This window comes from Orcinus orca, chromosome 2 (genome assembly GCF_937001465.1).
Source record: "Orcinus orca chromosome 2, mOrcOrc1.1, whole genome shotgun sequence".
Lineage (NCBI taxonomy): Eukaryota > Metazoa > Chordata > Mammalia > Artiodactyla > Delphinidae > Orcinus > Orcinus orca.
In genome coordinates this window covers 19,626,386-19,645,176 of record NC_064560.1, presented here as the reverse complement: position 1 = coordinate 19,645,176, position 18,791 = coordinate 19,626,386, and the positions used below count along the sequence as shown (strand labels likewise).

Below are 18,791 nucleotides of genomic sequence, written 5' to 3'. Positions count from 1 at the left end.
ATCGCTTGATTGCTTGAGCGCTTGAACTAATCAATATGTGTTTCTTTGTGTCCAGCATTATGGATACATTTTGGTGAATCAGGTGTTGATGATTTTGATCAAGAGCCTTTTAAAAATTACCTCTTTGTAAAAGTCTGGCAGTACAACAGTCCATCAACCTTTCTCTACTTGGGTTCAGTGAGAGAATCAGGCCCTAATTCCCTAAAGCATTTATTGTATATAGTGAATTCACTTTCTCCCCTGTGCCATCCTTGGGAGAATTGAGAAAATAGTCACTCAAATCAGTTTTCTCTGTTCTGTTCAGATGAAGAACCTCAGTTAAGAAAAACTGGAGGGTGAAAATTTCCTCCCATCCTATAGCACACTTTTTGAGGTACTCATTTACTGGTTTAACATGTATCCTTCTAGACTTTCATTCTCTGCAAATAAAACCATTTAACTATGTACGCACATACGCATACAAACAGATGGATACAATGCAGTATGTACAAAGACAAGGGATGAAAGAACTGGGGTGGCCCAGAGGAGAGGGAATCAGTCCTGCAAGAGGTAGGGGGTAGCAAGGGATTCACAGTGGAAGTGATGGGTCTCGGAGGATGAGTAGTTTAATAAGAAGATAAGAGAGGAATGAGCACACCTATGTGGCCAGAGAGGAAGGTGTGCACTAGTGTTTGAGAACTGCCTGGGTCCAGTAAAGTTCTGGTATGGGGCAGCGGTGGAGGATGAGATGGAATGGACGGGTGAGGACCAAGCAATATGGGACCTTGTAGGTCATGTCAAGTCGTTTGGACTTTATTCTGGACTGTGGAGAGCCATTGATGAATTTCATTCTAAGACATTTGATCAACTCTATATTGTGGAATGATGGCTCAGGAAACAGCATGGAGGATGGTTAGAAAGAGAGCCAGACCGGAGGGAACACAGGAGAATGATTAAGTGGTTATAAAGTAGGAGTGATCATCAATAAAATAGGAATAATAATGCCTGCTTTATAGCGTTGTTGGGAGAATGAAATGCGATAACATCTGTGAATGCGCCTGTTAAGTTATAAAAAGGAAAGGTATTATTTTTTTAATACCACCTGGCAAATATTTCAACTTTATCACTTTCCCTTGTGACTGACAATATACTGATTTTCTCAGCATTGTTTCCTGTACTGCTTGTAACAAGAGGGAGAGAAAAATCTGACCCAAGAAAGGATTTTGAGTGATTTTTTAAATCTTCAAATATTTTTGAGGCCATTTGCCATGCCAGAGAACCATAGCGTCTTTTCTGTGAATGAAATTTAAACTTTCTGGGCTGTTTAGAAAAAGATAAAGAGTGGTGGGTGGTGAAAGACCTGGTCCTTTAGGTCTTTGCCTGAGAGGGACCTGCTTTTCCCCTGAGGGAGAACTTCCTTGGACTGGACTGTTAACCCGGAAGTGCTTGTGGGAGGAGGACAGGAAGCTGGTGGCGGCTCATTGACGTAACTCCTGCCTTGTGCACCTGCGCCGAGATTGGTTCCTCCACCATATTTGTTCTGCTTTCACTGGTAATCACCGTGTCTCCTGTCTGCCCCTTCTGATTATATTTCCTTCCATCTCTTACCCTCCTTGTGGCCTCTTTAAGTTGAGTAGATAAGTGACCTTTTCCAAGGACCACCCAAAGGAAAGGTGTTTTGTTGCCTTTCCTTCTGATAATTCTCTTAGTGCTCATAATTACTGCCATGGTCTTCCCACCCCATGCCCCCCCCCCCCGCCCTCCAGATCAGTGAACCATGATAGGATGAAAACAAGCAAAAAATGTTGGATTTTCCTTTCTCTTCTCTTCTCTTTTGTGTTTTTCTAACTTTCCTCAGTTCATATGGAGTTCAAAATGTGTGGCTCCTTGGACCATGGAGAATTAGACCAGAGGGAGAAATGATGTCACTATCATTTTCATAGGAGCATGTGTAGTCAATAGGATGCCCGTCCTTTGGGTCCTGATGTTCTCTCCAGCCTGGGGGTTTGGAATGGGGCCTACTTGTGCATTTGGCATGATTTTTTGCATGAATTAACTTTAAAATGTTTTCCTGGCTCTTTCTAGGGTTTTCTTGCTTGGCTGTCAGTTACCATGCAGGCAGAAGTCTGCCTCAGTGCCCATATGCTGTTTTCCCATTCAACTTTTCTCTCCCTCTCTCTGCCTGGGCCCACTTCCCTCTATCCACCTCTTCTGTCCATTATTGTAGATTATGGAGACTTTAGAGAAGATTACCACCTAAACCATTTACCCTCTGTACATAGATATACCAGACAGTGCTTACTTTGGGCCTGGTAGATAAGTGATTAAAATTAAGAGAGGGGCTTCCCCGGTGGCACAGTTGTTGGGAGTCTGCCTGCCGATGCAGGGGACGCGGGTTCATGCCCCGGTCTGGGAGGATGCCATGTGCCGCGGGGCGGCTGGGCCCGTGAGCCATGGCCGCTGAGCCTGCGAGTCCGGAGCCTGTGCTCCGCAACGAGAGAGGCCAAAACAGTGAGAGGCCCACGTACCACAAAAAAAAAAAAAAATTAAGAGGTTCTTTTCATCACAGAGTTGCTTTCAGTGACATTATTCTTTTGAATTATGCATATTTTAGAAAGGATTGCTGTTTGGGGGTGGACATTCCTCATGTTTGGAGGTCCTCTTGGCCGTGTTTTGGAGAGACCGAGTACTGACCTACAGGTATTTAGCTATGCAAGGTTAACAGAACCTTGGTTTTCATTTGCTTGTAGCTGAGATGCCCCACCTCTTTTCTCTGTCCATTTTCTTCCCCCTTCTGATGATACCAGCAGATGTAGGCTGATGCAAGGCTCTTCCTAATTGTAATTTCTGGACTCCTAACTGTTCCTTCTGCTTCTGAATATCTCTGCCTCTGGTTCCCTTTGACCCGCTGGGATTTCATCTGTCTGGATGTGTATAACCAAGTATCTTGAGAGCTTCCAGTAGAGTTCAGGATAGTAGAACAAATCTCTGCCCCACTCCCCTCAGAAGTGGCTATCATATTGTTAGTTATGAAATTTAATGCTTTAGGTGTGGTAATTATATGCAAATAACTGAATTTATGTGAACTGTTAGGTATTCTCATAGTTACTAGTTAATATGAAATTATAACATAAGTGCTTGAACAGGGTCTTGGGAGTTAGAATCTTGGCAATTCCAGTTACTAGTAGTATGACCTTGGAACACTTTCTTAGCCTCCTGGGGGTCTTAGTTTTCCTCTTTTAAAAATAGGGAGAATGATAGCTACTTTGTAGGATTGCTGTATTAAATGAAATCCTTAAAAATACTTAGTATAGTTTTGACACAGACTTAACACTCAGTAAATGGTATGTATAAAACAGCTATGTAAGTGGGGCCTAAAGAAAGTTATAAAATTAGTTCACTAGGTTTAGATGTGTTACATCCCAGGGGACTAAGGAAATCGCACTTATCGCAAAAAAGTCACAGTTGAAATATTTGAGAAAACAATATAAGAGATGTCGGCAAATTTTCCAAATATGAAAAAGGTAGACTGTGAGATGTATAGACGGGGAAATTTGGCTCCAATGCACAGCAAAGTTCTGGAACAGTAAATTAAGCATATGGTTTATAATCATTTAGTAAAGACTGTAGTAGTTGCTAGAAGTCACCATGGGTTTACTAAGAACAAAACTTCCCAAACATTCCATTTCTCTTTCAAATAGTATTATGTGCTGTGTAAAAGTGAGAAATGCCATTTCAGCCGAGAATCTAATTGTCTACTTACGGTTAGTACAGTAAAATATGGGCTAAGACTGCTGGGTTTGTAACTCAGCAGCCATTGAAGCCAGCTGATTAACGTCTTGGTTTTCTTGATGGGGTCTCTGGTGGAATACCATGGAGTTCTGGCATGTAACTCTCTCACTTAAGACTTTAACTAGGAATGTAGATGAAGACATACGGTATGAATGTGTACCAACAAAATATGCAGATGGCCCAAAGTGGAGAGGGGTGGTAACTATAACAGAAGAGAGAATCAAAATTCAGAATATTTCTGATCATTTGAAGCATTGCACGGAACCCAAAAGATTGAGTCGAATGAAGCTAAAGTGAAGACGTTAAGCTCAAAAGGTCAAGCCTGAGTAAGAAAGGAGATCTTGTTTGGCAGAAGTTCAGGTAAAAATGATCTGGTCATTTAATTGACCCTAAACTTTATATTCTTCCATTCATCCATCCAGTCATTCATTAATTCACTCTAACATGTATTGAAAGTACTACCTGCCATGCCCTTTTCTTACCATTGGGGAGATGGTAGTGAACAAAATAGTCAAAAATCCCTACCCCCATGGAGCTTATCTTCTTCATATGCCAACAGTTGTGCAGCTGCCTAGAAAAAGTGAACCGAATGTTAGACTTTATTTGCAAATAGTATAATATCCAGCTCATGATGGTTAATAGTTCTACTCTGTTATTTAATATGTTGTTCTTGGTGCTATATCTTACACTGGGATCATTACTCTCAGTTCTGAATGCTCTAGTCTGGACAAACAAGAGTGACAATAACATGATGGTAGGAATATAAACCATGCTGAAGGGAAATTGGTCGATGATAGGAAGAGTAAACTAAGTAGGGAAATTATAGCCCTCAAATATTTGCAAGATACGTGAGACGAGTTTATATGATATGTAAGCTTGTTCCGTGTGGCTCCCAGGAGTCAATACTAATTATGACGAGGATGATTTCTGGTAAACAGAAGAAAGATAGAGCTCCGTGAGGGCTGAGATGTTGCTGCTGTGATTCCTAGTCATGTGCCTGGTACATGGTGGGCGCCCAGAGATGTGTGGATGGATATTCACATGGCATTTTGTGAAGATAACCTAGGTATGAAATAACGTACTGAAATAACGTAAAAAATTTAAGTTCAGTTTTTGTGTATCTTTTTGCGTACGCGGGCCTCTCACTGTTGTGGCCTCTCCCGTGTGGAGCACAGGCTCCAGACGCGCAGGCTCAGCGGCCATGGCTCACGGGGCCTAGCCGCTCCGCAGCATGTGGGATCTTCCCGGACCGGGGCACGAACCCGTGTCTCCTGCATCGGCAGGCGGACTCTCAACCACTGCGCCACCAGGGAAGCCCTAAGTTCGGTTTTTGTATATCTTAAGGAATCTGAGGGTGGAATAAAGTACCTGAGAACAGCTCTGAGGGATCAGGATGTTTTCTTTGATCACGTTCTAACATTTACAAGTGAATTAAACCACTTTTCTTAAGAGACATTTAAGAGGCCATTTTAAGATTTCTTTGAAATTTCTAATATGCTTATTCACACATTACCCAACCCAGCTCAACCTCCATCATTTTTTGAGAGCTTCCCCATAACTCTGACCCAGGGCCTTGCTTTCTCTGAATTTAACAATTCTGCAGAGCGTAACGTTTAATTCTTCCCTAATTGCTTCATGGGTCTCCCCATCAAGGTGATAAGATTTTGGAGGGAAAAACCTTATTTTATAGTTTTCTTCTATCAGACACAGAGCAGAAAGTCAGGAAATGACTCGCTTGCTTGATTCATCCGCTAAGAAGGAGAGTCAGTAGCAATAGCATTTCAGCCACTGTAAGAACTCATGTAAGACATAACGGTTAAATAGACTTTAATTTCTCTAGCCCCTGCATACAAAGAAGGGATTTATGTTCTTAATTTATTAGCGTCTCCTACGCTGGCCGGGCATGTGCTTTGTACGTAGTTGATTCTTTGTATATAGTTGAATATTAATGGCTGTAGTCCAGGGCTCAGATTGTCTTCTTGGCTGGACCTCCGAGGGGAGCTGGGACTCCAGGTACAAACCCCTAAGCCCAGCTTGGAGGCTCATTGACTGGGATTCATGTACTTGGGTGGCCGAATCTAGCACCCAGTTACATTTGAATTTCAGATAAACAACAATGCAATGTTTGGGACACACTTATATTTAAAAAGTGTTCATTGTTTATCTAGAATCAGACGTTAACTGGGTGCCCTGTATTTTATCTGGCAACTCTCCATATAGACCCCATTCTTTTCGTGTTCCCGTGAATCTAAGCTGCTAATTAACCCCTAAATTAACTTAACTGAAAGAAAATATTCGTGCCCATGTGATTGATTCCAATCGCAACTTTTTTTAATTGAAAAGAGGGAAAATCCACGTGCTGTATACTGTTTTTGTCATATTCTTTCAGGTGTGTCCAATAATGATACTTCCACAGACACCTAGGGTCTCAGCAGTTCCCAATTAATCTCTCATGGTTTCCTTGGTGGCATAGTTTCGTTGGTTCACATGATATGTTCCTGATGTTATTTTGCTCAGACACCACAGAAACCATTGCTAACAAATAATCAGGTTCTCCACGTTAGAAGCGGGTGAAATGTGAATTTGGGATACTCTGTCTTCTCACTTCCTACACATCAACTGCATTGGCTAATAAGAGCCGCAGCAATCAAAGCAAAACATTACCTCTCCTGGTTAATTCTTCTGTTCTCTTCTTTCATCTGCTCAAAGGGAAGATAATATTCCTTATAAACTTCTTTTGAGGGGAAGACAGCTCACACTTAGGAAAGTTGCATCCATTTTCCCTAAATAAATAATGACTTGCCGTTCAGGAGCAAAAGCCTTAAGTATCATTTATTCATTCAGCAAACCTTTATCAAGCAGCTCTATGCTAGGTACTAAGTGGAAACAGAATGAGTAAGATGTAGTCCCTGCTTTCAAGGGTTCACAGGAATCTGCCCATTCAGTGCTTGCTTTTAAATGGCTCGGCAGTCATTTCAGAGAAAAAGTGTGTAGTAAGAGCTAACTAGCTCATAATGAAATGATTCTTCTCTCAAATGCTTTCAACAAATACCAAACCTTACATTCCGAGCAGAGGCTGTTCCTAATCGGTATTTCCAAGGGCTAGACTTGGACTGGTTCCTTCTCCCTTTGTTCAGTCGTTAGGACTTTGCTGCTCTCAGTGTGGCCCGCAGACCAGCAGCATCAGCATCTCCTGGGAGCTTGTTAGCAATGCAGACTCTCGGGCCCTGTCCTGGACCCACTGAATCAGAGTGTGCAGTGGAACCAGGACCCCGGGTGATTCATGTGCACATGGCCCTGAGGTTTGAGAAGCCCTGGTTTGATACAGAATTTCTCCAGCTCCACGTTGTGCGGGATGATCATCTGAGGATCTTGTTGAGGCAGATTCCTGGGCCCCAGCCTCAGGGATTCTGATTCTGTATGACGGGGCCCAGCCTGAGAATTTGCATTTCTCACAATCTCCCAGGAGATGCTGGTGTCGCCTGTTTGGGAAGCACTCTTGGGGTAGCACCAGTCTAGCTCGCTTGGGGTATTGAACTGACCTTTGTTGGCGATGGTGACTAGAGCCCCAGTGAGGAGCTCAGTCTGGTTTTCCATTGCTTACACTGGAGTCAGGAACATGAGGACGAAACTGTTCCCTGAAAGAAAATATTCGTGCCCATGTGATTGATTCCAATCTGTTGTGGGGATGGATTTGCATACAGTGGACTATTCAGGCCAGTCTGTTCTGGCTGTTGTGAGACTACAGAAGAGGGAGCAATTAAATTCTCCTTGGGGGCTGAGCCATTTGAGTTGGGCCCTGCAAGATAATAGGATTTTGGCCCATTCCTGGGATTCATATGAATAAATGCCAGGAGAGTGGGATACACATGAAGCAGTGATAGTCAATCCAGTATTGCTACATTGTAAGACATAGAGCCTCCAGAAAGAAGAAGAGCAGAGAGCATGGGAGATGGGTCTGGGAAAAAGTTTGGGAACAAGATGGAGAGGTGTCTTAAAAATGTCACCTTAAGGAGTTTCGATTCTGTCTTAGAATTTTTTGCTATAATGACATCTGTTTGTTTTTTTTTTAAAAAAAAGTTTGCATGTCTCGTACTTACCATTCTGTGTGTGTGCTTTTTTTTTTTTCTTTCAGGATTAAGCATGAAAACATTGTGGCCCTGGAGGACATCTATGAAAGCCCAAATCACTTGTACTTGGTCATGCAGCTGTAAGTACCTGATTTAATTGATGAGTGCAGACCAGGGGTTGCAAACTCAAATGCCTAAAGGGCCAGGTGGTAAAATACATTAATGGAGTGGGCGGGGCAAGACAGCAGGGAGTGGTGAGAACTGTAGGGCAGTGGGCAAGAATGTGTCTGTCTAAGAACAGTGGTCTTTAGACCTCACTTGATCTCATCTGCAGCTGCTGGATCAGACCGAAAATCTGGAGTCCTCACAATGGAATCCAATGCTACTGTTGCAGGGTCGCTCTATTTAGGATGATGTCTCTTTTGCTTTTTTAATGTGCAAGGTCCAAATGTTGCTTCCTGAAAGCACTTCAGTGGGCCCACTGTGAATACACTCTGCTCCTGTCTCCAGGAGAAACTCCCACCCTTGTCTTCATTTCTAGGGAGGCTGGGGGATGGCAGCAGATGGTAGCTGTGTGTTCTGTCCCTTCCCTTCTCCTCTTCTGCTGGCAGATAAATGCACATGTGATTCATGCCAAACATACGAGACGTATAATTGGAGTTGGACTATGCCATTAGCATAGTCCCCCTTTAGAATATTTCTGCATTCCAGTAACTGGAGCTTACCAGAAGGTGGAAGAAATAAGAAAGCCGAATATCTAGGTAGAGGCTATACTTGAACAGGTGTTTTTTTGTTTTTTGTTTTTTTATGTGAGGTGAAATTAGCCTGCCCACATACACAAATGCTTTATTCTAAGTGATGTAATTCGTAGGAGTATTCCAGGACTAAACTTGTTATAATTAAGTGACGGAAGCTGTATCAGAATGCTACATGTTCACCGCGACTTGAGTAAATTCTGGAACACTTTGTTATTGAGCTTAATGACCAAAGAGGATTTTTGCTGAAGGTCAGAATATATACTTAAATTTCATTATTTATTAATGATTTTCAGACTTTGAATTTCCAAAGGTATTTAGAAGATTTGAGGGTCAGGCTAACAATTTCTTTTTCGTCAATTTTCCTTTTTCTTATGAATGTTTAAACAACACATTAACTTGGAATCATGTTAGGATGCAAATAAGTTTTCATCAATGCATTTATTTAATCTTTCATTATTTTTAAAGTATTTTTAGTAGTTTATGACACTTTAAACACTTACAAAAGTGTCCAAGTTGGAAGCATGTGGGCAGTTTTTCTCTGACAAATGACAGTCCTAGGTGATGACCAGCAGTTTTACAGGTTTGTGTGTCGTCGTCGGCCGTTAGGCAGTGACTGGTGACTCCATGTTAATTTTCAGTATCCTAAGTGCGATCTTTCCTAGTTCCTTGCTATTCTGTTCGTTTTATGATTCACCACATTTCTAGTTCCCCCCAGATCTGATATCCTTCCTAGAAACTCATGTGACTTTCTTTTATGCAGAATCAACTCTTAAAGAAGCAGGTGAATCACTTTCCCATCAAATATTGACTGCCCAATAGGAAAAACAGAACATTTTGGGGACAAGAAAAAGCCCCACAAAATGTCTGTAGTACATTTAAATGTGTGCTTTTTTATTGGCAATGCAAAAAGCAAAATATTAATACTTGAATCCAAAGCTATATGCATTCACTTGCTTTAAGTTCTCTGTTTATGAAACCGTCACTAAATAAGAGGAAACACCCCAAATATGTACGTCTCAGCTCTGCCTCTTACTGGCTGGGTGAACTTTAGCAAATAACTGGGCCTTTCTACTTTCTTTATGGAATTATTTTATCAGTTTGTCTCTGCAGATGGTCTTTAATTTTATGAGATAAAGTTCAAGTACATTTGAATTCTACCTTTCTAAGCAACTTGATCGTATACTTATGAGCAGTAGTGTATATAAAGATAGGTTGGCAGGAGAGCATGAAAGTGTCCAGAATGGAATGAACTTTAGAACATTTCTCTTACTATTTTATTGTTTTCAGTGTGTAAGTCTTCCATATCTTTGTTGAATTTATTCTGAACTATTTTTTTTGATCTTGTTGTAAATGGGTTTTTACTTCATTTTTCCAGTGACTTGCTTCTGTTATAAAAATACAGTTGATTTTTGTACCTTAACTTACAATCTTGCTAAATTCACTTATTGTTTGTAGTAGTTGTTTTGTGGATTTCTTAGCATTTTCTATCTAAACAATCATGTCATCTGCAATTTACGTTGATTCTGGTTGGTCCCCAAAGGAATTCTATTTGGTAAAACACTGATAGTTTAGTCCTAAATATTAAGTGTATTTGAATGTCGTAATTATACTCCTTTAAAATGTTTTATGTCAGATGTTTTGAAAATTCAAATTGACCTCCCTCTTATTCCTTCCTCTCCTCCATTCGTTATCTTAATCAGTGAGATTTTTAAAAAAGCAATGGCAAAAAAGAAAGAAAGGGAGGGAGGGAGGAAGGAAGGAAGGAAGGAAGGAAGGAAGGAAGGAAGGAGACCCTTAATGGATCAAAATATAATCCTGAGAAAATCTTTGGTCTGGTTTGAGAATTTTGTGGGCTTCATTGTTATTTTTGTTGTTGTGTTTTAGTTTTTGTCAGTAAGACTCAATAGTTTTCGCTTGTGAGACCCCTGTATTTTTTCTGCCTGGGTCAGCGGAACATGGGTTGGTTTGTTTTTTTTAAGAGTTTAGAAAGTCCTTGATTCCTAAATACTTGGGGATGATCTAGAACACAGCATTTGAGAGGGACTTTAGTTCACAGTATTTGTGCCTGGGAGGTTTCTGGTTTCCTAGGAAACATCGTCTTGGGCACTGACACTCAGATATAATAGGGGATGCTCAGTAGTAATTTTATTACTTAGCTAATTGCTATTTCGACTCTGAGTACTGTAGCATGTTTGTTCCTTCGCTACTGCAGCAAAGGAAATTTGATTGTTTATAGAGTTCTATATTTAAATTTGATTCGGGGTTTGGGACAAATATCTTTTTTTCCCCAGAGTGCTATTTTTTCGAGCATTCTTCTCTTTTTTCAGTTCTTTTTTATTATTATTGAGAGATAATTGACTTATAACATTTTATTCATTTTAGGTGTACAACATAATGAATAGTTCTTTTTGGGAACATTCTTCCTTAGATAGTGTGAGATCAAAATGACATTGAAGTAAATTACAGAAGAAAGGTCAGTTTGTTTAAAGTTTATTTCTGGTCTGACTTTGCTTGTGGGGTGTTAGCCCACAAGCTGGGCTTGAGGTTATCATATTCACCAGATCCGAAGTAAACTCCTGAACGTTTCACAAAATCTGCTTTCTCCTGCTGTCTGTCTCATCCCAGCAAATGGTAAACTTCTTTCTTCCAGTTGCTCAGGCCAAAACCCAAAGTCTTCCTTGACTCACCTTTTTTCTCTTAGGCCCTACAGTCCCATCCATTGGCAAACCCTGTGGTCACCAACTCGAGACTATCTCAAGAATCCAGCCACTTTCTCTTCATCTCCACCATCATGGATAAAACTTATCTTTCTTCCCCCATCCTTTCCCCACTGCACTGGTCTTTCTCAGCATGTTAGCCAGACCTTGTCATGCCTCTTGAAAACTCCTACTGGCTTCCCATCTCAGAGTACAAGACCAAGTCCCTTTTTTTTGGCCGCACCGTGTAGCATGCAGGATCTTAGTTCCCCAACCAGGGATTGGACCCAAGCCACAAGCAGTGGAAGCGGGGAGTCTTAACCACTGGACCACCAGGGAAGTGCAAAGACCAAGTCCTTGCAGCAGTCTCCAGGGTCTTCCGTGTCCAGACCCCCTGGTCACCTCTCTGACCTCACCCCCCCACTCCTCTCTCATTATTTCATTCACCTTGCTGGTCCTCAGACACACCACGCCTTTGCCACCACGGACCTTTGTTCTGCTTGGAACACTGTCTCTTTGATATCTTCATGCCATCATGGAAATATTAGAAATATTAGAATTTCTGCCAAATGTCACCGTTTCAATGAGATATTATTCCCCAACGCCCTGAAATAGCGCCTCTCCCTGCCGTCTCTTGCCACACATTCATTCCTGGCCCCCTGCCCAGCTTGATTTTTCTCTGTGGCACTTGTCACCGTCAGAAAACGTATCTCTGCTTTGTTCTCTGCTAGAAGCATGCTGGTACATTACGGTAGGCACTTACGAAATATTTGTTCCGTTAATGATTACATATAATAGGAATAGTGGTTAACACTTATTTATTCACTCATTTAATCCTATCACAAACTCAGGAGCAACTCTCTCTTTTTTTTTTTTTTAACTTAAACTGCATACAGCATATATATTTTTTAATTTAAAAAAATTTTTTGGCCGTGCCGTGTGGCATATGGGATCTTAGTTCCCCGACCAGGGATCAGACCCATGCCCCCTGCACTGGAAGTGCAGAGTCTTAACCACTGGACTGCCATGGAAATCCTCAGGAGCAACTCTTATCCCAATTTTACATGAAGGACCTGAGCAGAAAACTTGGATCATTTATCCAAGCCAGCAAGTGACCCAGTGAATACACTTAATGAAAGTAATACAATACACTGATGACATTTTCTAGGAAAAAATCTTGTAGGTAATATTAATGTGAATAGTTCAGTTTACCTTGAAAAATGTATTGCTTATGATTCCGTAAATGCTTAGCTAACTATAAAGTGCCCTGTATATTGTAGTGGTTTGTGAGGGGAATAAAATTTACTGCATAATATCACAGAAAGTCACTAAACCAACCTCAGTTCATTCACAGCAGTGATTGTGTTTCTTGCTTAATTTTTTCAACTAATGAAGGGATGGATGAACGTGTTTTACCAGTATTGTGACTTGCTGCATTGTGCATATTCCATGCGAGACAGAGAGATTGCTAATATTTCTGATAGTCCTTTTATTCCAGGACAGCATTAAGATATGTACAACTAGTTGGCCCGCTGAGCCTGAAAACTAATGATTAAACACACGTTCTTTCAAGAATGTTAATTGGATTCCTGAGCAGTCCAAGACACAAAAATATATGCAGCTTCCAAGAGAAAATCTGATTTATCTACTCCACTAGCTGGTGCATGAATCTGTTTGAACAGTTCCCTATTTGTGGGTTGCCAGTGTTATTTCATGTGGATATTGTATTCATAATTCATACTGTGTGTTCCCAGAAACAGTTTTAATTAGAACACAAATTATGACTCCCAACAGAAAGTCTTTTGTAAGTAGCCAAGCATAATAATGAAGACAGAAGTGTTTCTGACTATGACACCTTCATATATTTACATATAATTTACCAAAATCTTCTCTCTGTTCACAACAGGCACTAATTGAGAGCCCAGAGGGCCTGTGGCCTCTGTTCAGTATTGGGTGGGTGGGCAGGGGCTTGGGGGACACACGTGAGGTGCAGTCGGGGGATTCCATGACTCTCTTTGTGGAGGAGCAATCATAACCCACCAGCACTGCACCCCTCAAGGTTTGCGCAGGGAGCTCTGGATCACCAGGAAGTCCTCAGTGGAGGAAACGGCCTCAGGTGGAGGGTGATTAGGACGTAGCCAGATGGTTGTGCTGGGCATGGTGTAGGTGGGGGGAGCCATGCTCCAGGCTGAAGGGCTGTCACGCAGAGAGGCTTTAAGGAGCCTGGGTGGGGTGTGTGGGGCTCAGTCTGTGGGGACTTCAGTTTGTGAGAGGTTTAGTCTGTGAGGGGTTCAGTCTACGAGGGGTCCAATCTGTGAGGGGTTTAGAATGTAGGGGGGGGTCCAGTCTGTGGGGATCTGTTCTTTGCGGGTTTCAGTTTATGGGGGATCCAGTCTGTTGTGAGCGGTCCAGTCTGGGAGGAGTTTAATCCGTGGAAGGTCCAGTCTGTGGAGTGTTCAGTCTTTGAGGGGCACCATCCGTAAAGTGCTATCTGTTGGGGTCTGCCTTTGGGGGTTCAGCCTGTATGCGGTTTTGTCCTGTGGGGTTTCAGTCTGGCTAGGATGGGGGACTGTGTGACATCTTGGTGGGAGATATGGCTGGAGACCTGGGCAGAGGCAAAGCCAATACTGCAGCTGCTGCTTCTTTGTCATCCTCCAGGCTAATTACTTAATATGCTTTTATTGTTTATCCTGCCACTGGAAAACCTACTGAGAGTTAAAGAGTCTAGAGAGTTAAGGAGGAAAAGAAAAGAGAAAAGCCAAGGTCCAAGATAATCATGAACCAATTTTACCAGGTTCAGCTGTTTGAAATTGCCAACATACAATCACATTTTTTAGATCTTCCTTTTTTAATGTAAGCACTTAAAACTGTAAATTTTCCTGTTAGCACTGCTTTTCCTGAATCCCATAAGTTTTAGTATGTTGTGTTTTTATTTTCATTTGTCACAAGATATTTTCTCCTTTCCCTTGTGATTTCTTCTTTGACCCATTGGCTGCTTGAGTGTGTTGTTGAATTTCTACATATTTGTGAATTTTCCAGTTTTTCTCCCACTGTTGATTTCTACTTTCCTTTCATTGTGATAGGAAGAGATACTTTGTATGATTTCAATCTTTTAAAATTTATTCAGTTTTTTTGTGTTTTGTGGCCTAACATCCTGGAGAATGTTCCATATGAACTTGACAAAAATGTGCATTCTGCTGTTGTTGGATGCTCTGTTCTGTGTATGTCTATTGATCCGATGGGCTTGTAGTTCAAGGCCTCTGTTTCCTTATTGATGTTCTGTTTGGCTGTTCCGTCTATAATGGAGAGTAGCATATTGAAGTCTCCTCCTATTTTTACAGAGCTGTTTCTTCCTTCAATCCTTTCAATGTTTGCTTCATATATTTTGGAGCTCTGATGTGTAATACATGTTTGATGTGTGTATCTTCTTGGTGAATGGATCCTTTTATCAATGTATAATGTCCTTCTTTGCTTCTTACAACAGTTTTGACTTTATTTTAACATCTTTTTTGGAGTATAATTGCTTTACAATGTTGTGTTAGTTTCTGCTGTGTAACAAAGTGAATCAGCTAAAAGTATACATATACCCCATGTCCCCTCCCTCTTGCGTCTCCTTCCCACCTTCCCTATCCCACTTCCCTAGGTGGTCACAAAGCACGGAGCTAATCTCCCTTTGCTATGCGGCTGCTTCCCACTAGCTATCTGTTTTACATTTGGTAGTGTATATATGTCCATGCCACTCTCTCACTTGGTCCCAGCTTACCCTTCTCCAATCCAAGTCCTCAAGTCCATTCTCTATGTCTGTGTCTTTATTCCTGTCCTGCCCCTAGGTTCATGAGAAACATTTTTTTTTTTGATTCCATAGTTAGCATACGGTATCTGTTTTTCTCTTTCTGACTTACTTCACTCTGTATGACAGACTCTAGGTCCATCCACCTCACTACAAATAACTCAGTTTCATTTCTTTATACGTCTGAGTAATATTCCATTGTATATATGTGCCACATCTTCTTTATCCATTCATCTGTCAGTGGACACTTAGGTTGCTTCCATGTCCTGGCTATTGTAAATAGAGCTGCAATGAACATTGTGGTACATGACTCTTTTTGAATTACGGTTTTCTGAGGTTTATACCCAATAGTGGGATTGCTGGGTCGTATGGTATTTCTATTTTTAGTTTTTAAGGAACCTCCATACTGTTCTCCATAGTGGCTGTATCTATTTACACTCCCACCAACAGTGTAAGAGGGTTCCCTTTTCTCCACACCCTCTCCAGCATTTATTGTTTGTAGATTTTTTGATGTTGGCCATTCTGACCAGCGTGGGGTGATACCTCATTATAGTTTTGATTTGCATTTCTCTAATGATTAGCGATGTTAAGCATCCTTTCATGTGTTTGTTGGCAATCTGTATATCTTCTTTGGAGAAATATCTATTTAGGTCTTCTGCCCATTTTTGGATTGGGTTGTTTGTTTTTTTGATATTGAGCTGCATGAGCTGCTTGTATATTTTGGAGATTAATCATTTGTCCGTTGATTTGTTTGTAAAGTATTTTCTCCCATTCTGAGGGTTATCTTTTCGTCTTGTTTATGGTTTCCTTTGCTGTGCAAAAGCTTTTAAGTTTCATTAGGTCCCATTTGTTTATTTTTGTTTTTATTTCCATTTCTCTAGGAGGTGGGACAAAAAGGATCTTGCTGTGATTTAAGTCATAGAGTGTTCTGCCTATGTTTTCCTCTAAGAGTTTTCTAGTGTCTGGCCTTACATTTAGGTCTTTAATCCATTTAGAGTTTATTTTTGTGTATGGTGTTAGGGAGTGTTCTAATTTCATTCTTTTACATATAGCTGTCCAGTTTTCCTAGCACCACTTATTGAAGAGGCTGTCTTTTCTCCATTGTATATTCTTGCCTCCTTTATCAAAGATAAGGTGACCATATGTGTGTGGGTTTACCTCTGGGCTTTCTATTCTGTTCCATTGAGCTATGTTTCTGTTTTTGTGCCAGTATCATACTGTCTTGATTACTGTAGCTTTGTAGTATAGTCTGAAGTCTGGGAGCCTGATTTCTCCAGCTCCATGTTTTTTTGTTTCTTTGTTTTGGCGGTATGTGGACCTCTCACTGCTGTGGCCTATCCCGCCATGGAGCACAGGCTCCGGACACGCAGGCCCAGCGGCCATGACTCACGGGCCCAGCCGCTCCACGGCACTTGGGATCCTCCCAAACCGGGGCACGAAGCCATGTCCCCTGCATCGGCAGGCGGACCCCCAACCACTGCGCCACCAGGGAAACCCTTCCATTTTTCTTTCTCAAGATTGCTTTGGCTATTCTGTGTTTCCAAACAAATTGTGAAATTTTTTATTCAAATTCTGTGAAAAATGCCATTGGTAGTTTAATAGGGATTGCATTGAATCTGTAGATTGCTTTGGGTAGTATAGTCATCTTCACAATGTTGATTCTTCCAATCAAAGAGTATGGTATATCTCTCCATCTGTTGGTATTTCTTTCATCAGTGTCTTAGAGTTTTCTGCATACAGGTCTTTTGTCTCCTTAGGTAAGTTTATTCCTAGGTATTTTATTCTCTTTGTTGCAGTGGTATATGGGAGTGTTTCCTTCATTTCTCTTTCAGATTTTTCATCATTAGTGTATAGGAATGCAAGAGATTTATGTGCATTAATTTTGTATCCTGCTATTTTACCAGATTCATTGATTAGCTCTAGTAGTTTTCTGGTAGCATCTTTAGGATTCTCTATGTATAGCATCATGTCGTCTGCAAACAGTGACAGTTTTACTTCTTCTTTTCCGATTTGGATTCCTTTTATTTCTTTTTCTTCTCTGATTGCTGTGGCCAGAACTCCCAAAACTATGTAGAATAATACTGGTGAGAGTGGGCAACCTTGTCTTGTTCCTGATCTTAGTGTAAATGCTTTCAGTTTTTCAACATGGAGAATGATGTTGGCTGTGGTTTTGTCATATACGGCCCTTATTAGGTTGAGGTAAGTTCCCTCTGTGCCTACTTTCTGGAGGGTTTTTATCATAAATGGGTGCTGAATTTTGTTGAAAGCTTTTTCTTTCATCTGTTGAGATTATCATATGGTTTTTATCCTTCACTTTGTTAATATGGTGTATCACATTGATTGATTTGCATTTATGGAAGAATCCTTTCATTCCTGGGTTAAACCCCACTTAATCATGGCCTATGATCCTTTTAATGTGCTGTTGGATTCTGTTTGCTAATATGTTGTTGAGGATATTCGCATCTATGTTCATCAGTGATATTGGCCTGTAGTTTTCTTGTCTTTTTTTTTTTTTTTTTGCAGTACGCGGGCCTCTCACTGTTGTGGCCTCTCCTGTTGTGGAGCACAGGCTCTGGACGCACAGGCTCAGCGGCCATGGCTCACGGGCCCAGCTGCTCCGCAGCATGTGGGATCTTCCCGGAACGGGGCACAAACCCGTGTCCCCAGCATCGGCAGGCGGATTCTCAACCGCTGCGCCACCAGGGAAGCCCTGTAGTTTTCTTTTTTAGTGACATCTTTGTCTGATTTTGGTATCAGAGTGATGGTGGCCTTGTAGAATGAGTTTGGGAGTGTTCCTCCCTCTGCTATGTTTTGGATTAGTTTGAGAAGGATAGGTGTTAGGTCTTCTCTAAATGTTTGATAGAATTCGCCTGTGAATCCATCTGGTCCTGGGCCTTTGTTTGTTGGAAGATTTTTTTTTTTTTGCAGTATGCGGGCCTCTCACTGCTGTGGCCTCTCCCGTTGCGGAGCACAGGCTCCGGACGCACAGGCTCAGCGGCCATGGCTCACAGGCCCAGCCGCTCCGCGGCATGTGGGATCTTCCCGGACCAGGGCACGAACCTGCGTCCCCTGCGTTGGCAGGCGGACTCTCAACCACTGCGCCACCAGGGAAGCCCCTGTTGGAAGATTTTTAATTACAGTTTCAATTTTAGTGCTGTGATTGGTCTGTTTATATTTTCTGTTTCTTCCTGGTTCAGTCTTGGAAGGTTGTGCTTTTCTAAGAATTTGTCCATTTCTTCCAGGTTGTCCATTTTATTGGCATATAGTTGCTTGTAGTAATCTCTCATGATCCTTTGTATTTCTGCAGTGTCAGTTGTTACTTCTTTTTCGTTTCTAATTCTGTCGATTTGAGTCTTCTCCCTTTTTTTCTTGATGAGTCTGGCTAGTGGTTTATCAATTTTATCTTCTCAAAGAACCAGCTTTTAGTTTTATTGATCTTTGCTATTGTTTCCTTCATTTCTTTTTCATTTATTTCTGATCTCATTATGATTTCTTTCCTTTTGATAACTTTGGGTTTTTTTTTTTCTTGTTGTTGTTCTTCTTTCTCTAATTGCTTTAGGTGTAAGGTTGGGTTGTTTATTTGAGATTTCTCTTGTTTCTTGAGGTAGGATTGTATTGCTATAAAGTTCCCTCTTAGAACTGCTTTTATTGCATCCCATAGGTTTTGGGTCATCATGTTTTAATTGTCATTTGTTTCTGGGTATTT

The 18,791-nt window shown here is 41.3% G+C and overlaps 1 protein-coding gene across 4 annotated transcripts in view; it reads left to right on the top strand.

The window, feature by feature from the left end:
- CAMK1D (calcium/calmodulin dependent protein kinase ID) overlaps positions 1–18,791 on the top strand; it is a 418,140-nt gene that overhangs the window by 252,425 nt on the left and 146,924 nt on the right. For all 4 annotated transcript variants that reach the window (XM_049706161.1, XM_004275865.3, XM_049706159.1 and 1 more), the window contains exon 3: positions 7,907–7,981. In XM_049706161.1, coding sequence (XP_049562118.1) covers positions 7,907–7,981 — 75 coding nt within the window. The remainder of the gene's footprint in view (positions 1–7,906; positions 7,982–18,791) is intronic.